Source organism: Nicotiana attenuata, chromosome 1, assembly GCF_001879085.1.
Source record: "Nicotiana attenuata strain UT chromosome 1, NIATTr2, whole genome shotgun sequence".
In the NCBI taxonomy this organism is placed as follows: Eukaryota; Viridiplantae; Streptophyta; class Magnoliopsida; order Solanales; family Solanaceae; genus Nicotiana; species Nicotiana attenuata.
In genome coordinates this window covers 6,621,364-6,628,677 of record NC_031989.1, presented here as the reverse complement: position 1 = coordinate 6,628,677, position 7,314 = coordinate 6,621,364, and the positions used below count along the sequence as shown (strand labels likewise).

The 7,314-nt window shown below is 36.9% G+C and overlaps 1 protein-coding gene across 3 annotated transcripts; it reads right to left on the bottom strand.

The window, feature by feature from the left end:
• Nucleotides 597-5,142, bottom strand: LOC109230763. 3 transcript variants are annotated; one of them, XM_019396224.1, is made up of 11 exons: nt 5,014-5,142; nt 4,727-4,913; nt 4,531-4,595; nt 4,357-4,437; nt 3,537-3,923; nt 2,355-2,728; nt 1,918-2,017; nt 1,779-1,838; nt 1,613-1,699; nt 1,341-1,469; nt 597-1,199 (listed from the first exon to the last, which is right to left on the bottom strand). In XM_019396224.1, exons 2-11 carry the CDS (start codon nt 4,830-4,832, stop codon nt 897-899), a joined length of 1,692 nt encoding a protein of 563 aa, XP_019251769.1. In that variant the 5' UTR covers nt 4,833-4,913; nt 5,014-5,142; the 3' UTR covers nt 597-896. The 3 variants fall into 3 exon arrangements, with proteins under 3 accessions (XP_019251769.1, XP_019251845.1, XP_019251920.1); XM_019396300.1 differs by having other exon boundaries at nt 4,531-4,592; XM_019396375.1 differs by lacking the exon at nt 5,014-5,142 and having other exon boundaries at nt 4,531-4,619; nt 4,727-4,761.

Below are 7,314 nucleotides of genomic sequence, written 5' to 3'. Positions count from 1 at the left end.
TTTCTTTATTGGTGCTGAGAAACAGATTTCAAATTTTTTTCAAAGTTTGATGACTAAAATGAATGAAGTTTCCTTCCACTAAATCCAGATTTAGAAAGGTTCCCAAATTTGTAATGACTCACTAGGGGTGGCAAAATAGTTAAATAAAAACCGTTAACCACCCATATTATCCACTAAAATATGGGCTGGATAATGAATTTTTTAAAAATGGATCAAATATGGATAAGAACCATATTATCCATTTAGAAAATGGATAACCAATGAGTAACCAATGGATAACCAATGGGTCTAACTTTTTTATTTGGGGTTCCTAATTCTAACAAAAGTGATCATATGCAAGAATTCATAGGTAATATGGTTACCAATATTATCCACCGGTTAACCCGTTTTTTTATCCGTATTAAATATGGGTCGGGTGGGATAATTGATCCGTTTTTTCATTACCCATTTTCGACTAGAACCATATCCGCCCCGCCCCGCCCGTTTGTCACTCCTAAACCTCACTTTAATCTTGTTGAATTATGCCTATTGGCTTTTTGCATACCATTGATCTATTTAGAGCTACTACAATAACCAAAAAAGCTCCCACAAAAAGGTAAAAGAAAAAAAAATAAGAGAATAAATGTGGTTTTTAACCATCCATATTGTTACAAACTCGCTTGGGAAAATGAGGGTACACTCATTAGGAATGACAGTTGAATCACAACTACAGCACTTTGTTAGACTAGGAGCTCAAAAATTGAACCACTTTTCAATCTGAATAGCCCCTTTAATATATTCCAGATCTTAAGTTACTTTTTCTCAAAGCTGCTGTTCAACAGGTTTTGATTGTGATTCATCTGACATTCATAACCATTGACAGTGACGACGATCAGAAAGGCACGAGACTGTGAAGCTCACTCAAACAATTCGCTTGAAATAAGGTAGCGGAAAGTGAAGTTGTGAGGAATCCAATCAATTTTCTTCCACAACTTTCGTTGCTCGGGCTGCTGAATTTCCTTCCTCAAATAAGAAGGTAATGCTTGCTCTATTGTTTCGAATAAACCAGATGGACACAAATTCACCTCTTTAATATAAGATTCCACATTCTTTGGAAGGACTAGTTTCTGTTCTTTGTGTACCCTTACGTTTGCCTGAATGTACTCGTCTTTAGCCACTTCTAGTTCTTCGAACACTCTCTTCGATGTGTACAATCGAAGCTACACACATACAATGGAAAAACAAGTCAAAACATATAGGCAAAAATCAAGAAAACAGTTATTCTTATCGATCAAGACATCATTAGTTTTAGGCAAGAGCGGAAAAAAGACAGTTATTCTTATGTTTTTGTCAGTGCATACCACAGGATCAGAATGGTTTCCTGAGCAGAGAGCAAAGCGTAGGCGAGGATCTGGATGCTCTAATGCATATCCTTTTCGTGCATCTCCAGCTTTAAATCTTTGTTTAGTAAAGAACAATGATTGAAGCCACTACAGGCAAAATTAACTTCAATAAGCCCAATGAAACCAGACACAAGTCTAACAAATTAATCATTTAAATAATACATATGAAACCAAAGAGGAAATGTATGACAGTTCTCAAATACTGAAACACAGGAATTGAATTTAATTACCTGACCAGGACGAGGCAACTGGCATCGTAGTATAGAATTCTGAATCATGTCCACACTTACTGTATTCCCTCCAATATTGTAAGCGGCCTGAAAATTGGAAAGTTCACCGAGTTATAAGGAACCGATTACACAACAAACTGTCACAATATCAATAGAATCTTCTTACCTTAAGAAGTAGAGATGCTCTCTTGAGATTACTTCTTGGAATCCCATGAACCAAAAATGCCTGTAAAAACATATAAAGTGGTGGTTCATAATTTTTCACATTTGAATGAGTATAAAGCAGGAATCACAGTGAAGCTTACATGCATTACTAGTGCATTGTGGACATTAATCCAAAAAGCTAGTTTCTCTTCATGTCTCATTTCCCTAGGGTCAACTTCTTCCAACTTTGAGACTAGATACCTGCATTGACAAGTTTAAGACTCGTCATGTCTCAGGCGTAGTTGTTGTTGTTGTATCAACACTAAAATACCAGCAGTTGTCATGTCGATGCACTTAGGCTTTGGTTCACAGGTGCATGCTTTCCAACTCATTTTAAATAGACAATTCGTATAGATTTGTGTAATGGATAACTTCGAGTATCTAATCCGATTGTAATTTAAGAAAGCTCTATAAGATATAATCATAAACTGCTTAGATTGATCCATAGGCTCACAACACAGAGAGAGTGTGTTGTGACTATCTCGACACAGCCCTTGTAGCTGTAAACTGAAACTACAAATTGAAATATTAGGCTTACCTAAATTGTTTTAGTGCGTGTTCTGCAGCATTTAAGCTTTGACTATCTCGACACAGCCCTTGCACCTCAACCATCCTAACAAAACATCCGCTAAATCTCTTCGACTCGTCAATGTGGAACGGATAGTTTGACGATGAATTTTCTCTGCGTTTCTGGCCCTGCATATCGGTCTGAGCTTCAGGAAATGATTCCAGTGTTGATGATGAGACTGAGATGGGAGATGAGCTTAAATCATAGCCAAGGAAAGGTGGATCAGCAAGCTGACAATATATGGCTGAAATGCACTTGATCATTTCTTCAGATAACTGGCTTGGCGATTTATGATAATGATTAGAACAACTTGTAACAGTATACTCCGTGGATGGCTGAGCATGCTAGTTGCAACATGATAAAATTTCCATTAATGATTACTGTACATATCATATTAAAAAAACTTAGTTCATGTATTCTGTGCAGAGTGGTTAGTGAAATAAAACAAAATTAAGATGAATAATCCGGTTAGCAGCAAGGTAGTTGATCCAAAATTAGAAAAAGAAAAGGTGCCATATTAATTCCCTCTAACTCAAAATGACCCCTCGAATAAACAGGTTGTTATACACCTGTTCCAGCCAGTGGAGAAGCCAGGATTTTCATTAAGGGGGTCAAAATATAAAAAGAGTGAACTCATAAAAAAGCCAAGGGGTGTTATTTGTTGTGTATATACCTAAATGAATTTATCTAGCTACACAATGTGATTTTTCGACGAAGGGGTCGGTTGACACCCCTTGATTACATGTGGCGGACTGGTTCCAGCCAAGATTATTGTCGTCGATCCACCTAAATTCCAACCCCAAAAGCTAACTCGTGAGGTGAAGAGTTGCAGACCATTTATCCAACGAGGGAGGGCGTCAGACTCTCACCCACCAGAATCCCAGTGACCTCACTATTGTCTGACTGCCAGACTCAACTACATCACTAGCTTGGAACGAGGCGAGGGTGGGTCAGATACCACTCTGTCACCGATCCGCCTAACTTCAACCACAAAAGTTAGCTCGTGAGGTTGTGGATCGCTTATATGCTGACCAAGCCACCTCCTTCTCTTGCTCCAAGTAGGAGGGCATCAACACTATTGTTGATGATTATAGTTACAAGAGCTTGTTAAAAAAATTTATAACATGGTTCTTTTTCTACATCACTACTTACCTCGAGCATTGACAAAGGCAAAGAATGGTATGAGTCGACCGCCTCGGCAAGAGCTGCAACTGAAGGTGAAGCTCTGAAGGAAAAGGCAGCATGTGATAGGGAAGAATGGCATCTCAAAATGGTAGAATCAACTAGTTTTTGTGTGTCATCACATTCTTTGATTGGATTACTCAAAGGTGGCAAAATAGGACTAGTATTAGTCACTAGATTTTCCTTTGACTTGCCATTTTGCTCCTTCACTTCTGAAAACTTCCTTTCATCTTTCATAGACAGTGATTCTAACCGTTTGGAAAATGTTTTCCTATACATTGAAAGAAGATATTTCTCCAAATACATAATATCCAGCTCCAGAAGTGCAATTTCTCTAATCAGATCCTCATGAACAGACTGAAATAAGAAGAAGAAGAAGAAGAAGAAGAAAGAAAATTTACTGAGCAAAAGATGGATTTATTCTAAGACAAGTATTTCTCCTAGCATTCAAATTCCTCTTAACAGTCTAGCTCAATTTCTCAAGCTTGCAAATACTCTTCTTTTCCTTAAACAAGAAACAACAACAACAACAACAACAACAACAAATCCAGTGTAATCCCACAAGTGGGGTCAGGGTAGGGTAGTGTGTACGCAGACCTTACCCCTACCTTATAAAGGTAGAGAAGCTGTTTCCGATTGACCTCAGCTTAAACAAGAAAAGAGTCATTAATATTTTCGACCCTCCAACCAAATACCAGAAAATAAGTCATTTTCCGAAAAATATTTTCTGGAAATTACTTGTCTCATAACAAGCACAACACAAATAAATATCCAGTAAAAAGCTTCTTACATTAATCTCATCCTTAGAAGAATCACAGCCAGGTAATTGTCTTTTCTTCTGCTCTACATAGTTCTTCTCTAGCCCAGTATCCTATTCACATAGTAATAAAATTATTTGAAGGAAAAATCAAGACTCTGCTTAGTACAAAGGAAAAAAAAGGTAAGTAGTAAATAAAATCCTCACCAAGTCAAAATGGTATGAAGATTTGCAGAATTCACTATGCTTTTCTTCCTCCATTTGTCTAACTGCTAATTGTCAATGTGAAAAGTAAACTGTTTCAGTGAAAGTTCAGTCAAACTGTTTATTCATTGCTCCAAAATTTAATAGTATCAAAAGATGACAACAGAGGATCTTTTTCTGAAAATTAGAATAGAAATACCTGGTGAATGATTGTATTCTGAGGCTTTAACTTTCATAAAACTCAACAACAGCTTTTGAACAAGAACCATGCAAATTCCTTTTACAATTGAAAACGAACTAAGCATATTGCCAAAAGACCCCACATTTTTTAAAATTCACTGAAACAGCATTAATTGCAGCTATGTATATCCAACAGAAATTGACAACTGCCCAAACAGAAGAATAGAAGACCAGGTTATGACTAAATCCAAGAAACATTTAATTGGTAACAACAAGAATGCCTGCTAAAAGATTGAGACTACTCACCTAGTCACCACAAGTATTCCTAAAAAAATGAATCAAAAATCTAATTTTGACCATAGGACAAATTGGTTCAATCTGATAATATTCCTTTTGCGCACTATGTGTTGTGGCTTTCAGATTTTTTTATTACAAAGTATGGTGCGACATGAGCTTATTTATGAGCGCATGCACTCATGCATTCAATTACTTGTGGTTCTTTAAACATGTGGCTTATTTTGAGTCTTTGACTAGTCTTTTTTGTTTAACCATTCAGGTACTTATTGATTCGACTAATTCGGGTCCGCAGCGTATAAGGCCTATTGAAGGAAGCGCTTCAAATCAAGTATTTTTTCATTCTCAAATTTAAATGCGAGATATCTGATTAAGAGTGACAATATTCCATCCATCCCACTATATTCCTCGATGGTGGGACTTTGACTAGTCACTTATGGATCGTTTGGTTGGTGGGATAGGATGAAATGCATAATTATTTTATCCCGTGCTTGATTGCATTTTTAAATCCAGAATTAATAATTCGGGATTGTAATTGTAGTATTATTTTATCCCACATTGGGGTGGGATAACAATCCCGATGTTACTAATCCTAGGATAAAATGCTAAAATAACAAAGATGTCCTTCTCCAAGTCTCTTCTTCCGAAGTCCTTTTAAAAATTCAAAATAAGAATTTATTCCAATTTATCTAATATAATTAAGAAGGAATGAATTATATCTATCCCATTGCACTCCTCGGGTGTGAGTGTTCGACTAGTGACTTATAATTTAGAAAGCAGTAAGTACTGCCTTTATAGTGGTCTACTTTTTCGTTTTGTTAGAGGGAGCTTTTTGTTGCATTAAAAGAAGTAAATGTAGCTGGTAACCTTTTTATTTCAAGAAAGTCACATTTTAGACTTGGGATACACCATGCTAAAAAGTACCAAGATTTTCTAATGAACTTGCCCAAATTACCAAATGACACAAGAAAAATGAAACAAATTGTAAAACGTAATGTATGTACAGGAAAGAACTGACTTTATAAATTGACCTACGAGACAAAGCTAGCAGTATATATCACTACATCCGACAGGATGCGACTGACTTTTATAAATTGACTTTACAGTTTACCCAACGTTTCTGCTATACACATATGGTACATGGACATTTTCGCAATTTTGTTTCATATCTTCTCCTATAGGAGTAATAGACATTAGCAAACTCTAGTTTACCTCTCTTATTTTACCAACTCAATGGTTGAATAGTATTTTGGCGCGTTCGGAACCAAAAAATTACCCTTTTTCTTTGGACTCAAAGCACAAAAATAGGTGAAAAAAAGAACTATAACCAAAGTATATATAACGCATTTATTCAATGCGCAATACCTTAATGCATGTGTTACATGCGCTATAAGTAAACTTTACTAACCCATCAATAATTCATCTGAACTTTACTGACCCATCAATAATTGAGAGTATAGCGCATGCATCATCAGGGGCGGAGCCAGCATTGTGGCTCCGGGTTCGGCGAACCCAGTAGCTTTGATTCAATTCCTGTATTTGTCTTGAAAAATTCATTAATTAGTTATAAATTAATAGTTTAGAATCCAGTAACTTAAAAGGCTTAGAATCTTGAACCCATAAGCTTGAAATTCTATCTCCGCCTCTGTGCATCATAGGCGCTATATATATAATGCCTATGATGCATACTCTATACCCTCAATTATTGTACTTCCGGACTGTTTTTTTGCTTATTTAAGGAGGATCAGAATTTCGGGGAAAATCCATTCAGGATCCTTTAGGTCTTCCGAAATGTTTGTTTGCTTAACTTATTTTGCATATTGTTATTAGTTTGCGTTGATTTTTAAGGTGGCCTCCATGACGGGCGATGACGAAATATTTAAAAAAAAAATAAAAACACTTTAGATATTATTGACTAATCTATAAGATAAAAACAAATTGAAATTATAGTAATACAAACAAACCTGCGCCTGACAATGCTCTGTCGGAGCATCGAGGTGCACTGGAGTAGATGAAGTATGTGAAAGATCCTCAGCATCCCTCGGTGATGAGCCATAACTCAGTTGTCGTCTACTATGCACCTCTCATATTAGACGATCAACAACAACCGTCGATGGCTCTGGACGATCAGGAAAATACTAATCCCACTCTTGCTGCGTAATGGCCATGCCCGCGATCAACAATGGAGGGGTCACCTGCGAAGTCCCTGGTGACAGCTGAAGGCTGAATGACGGCATATCATGAGGAGCATCGTGCATCTCAGGGTGGTCACCCGGCTAATCATCTCTAATCCTCCACGCGTGCCTCAACACT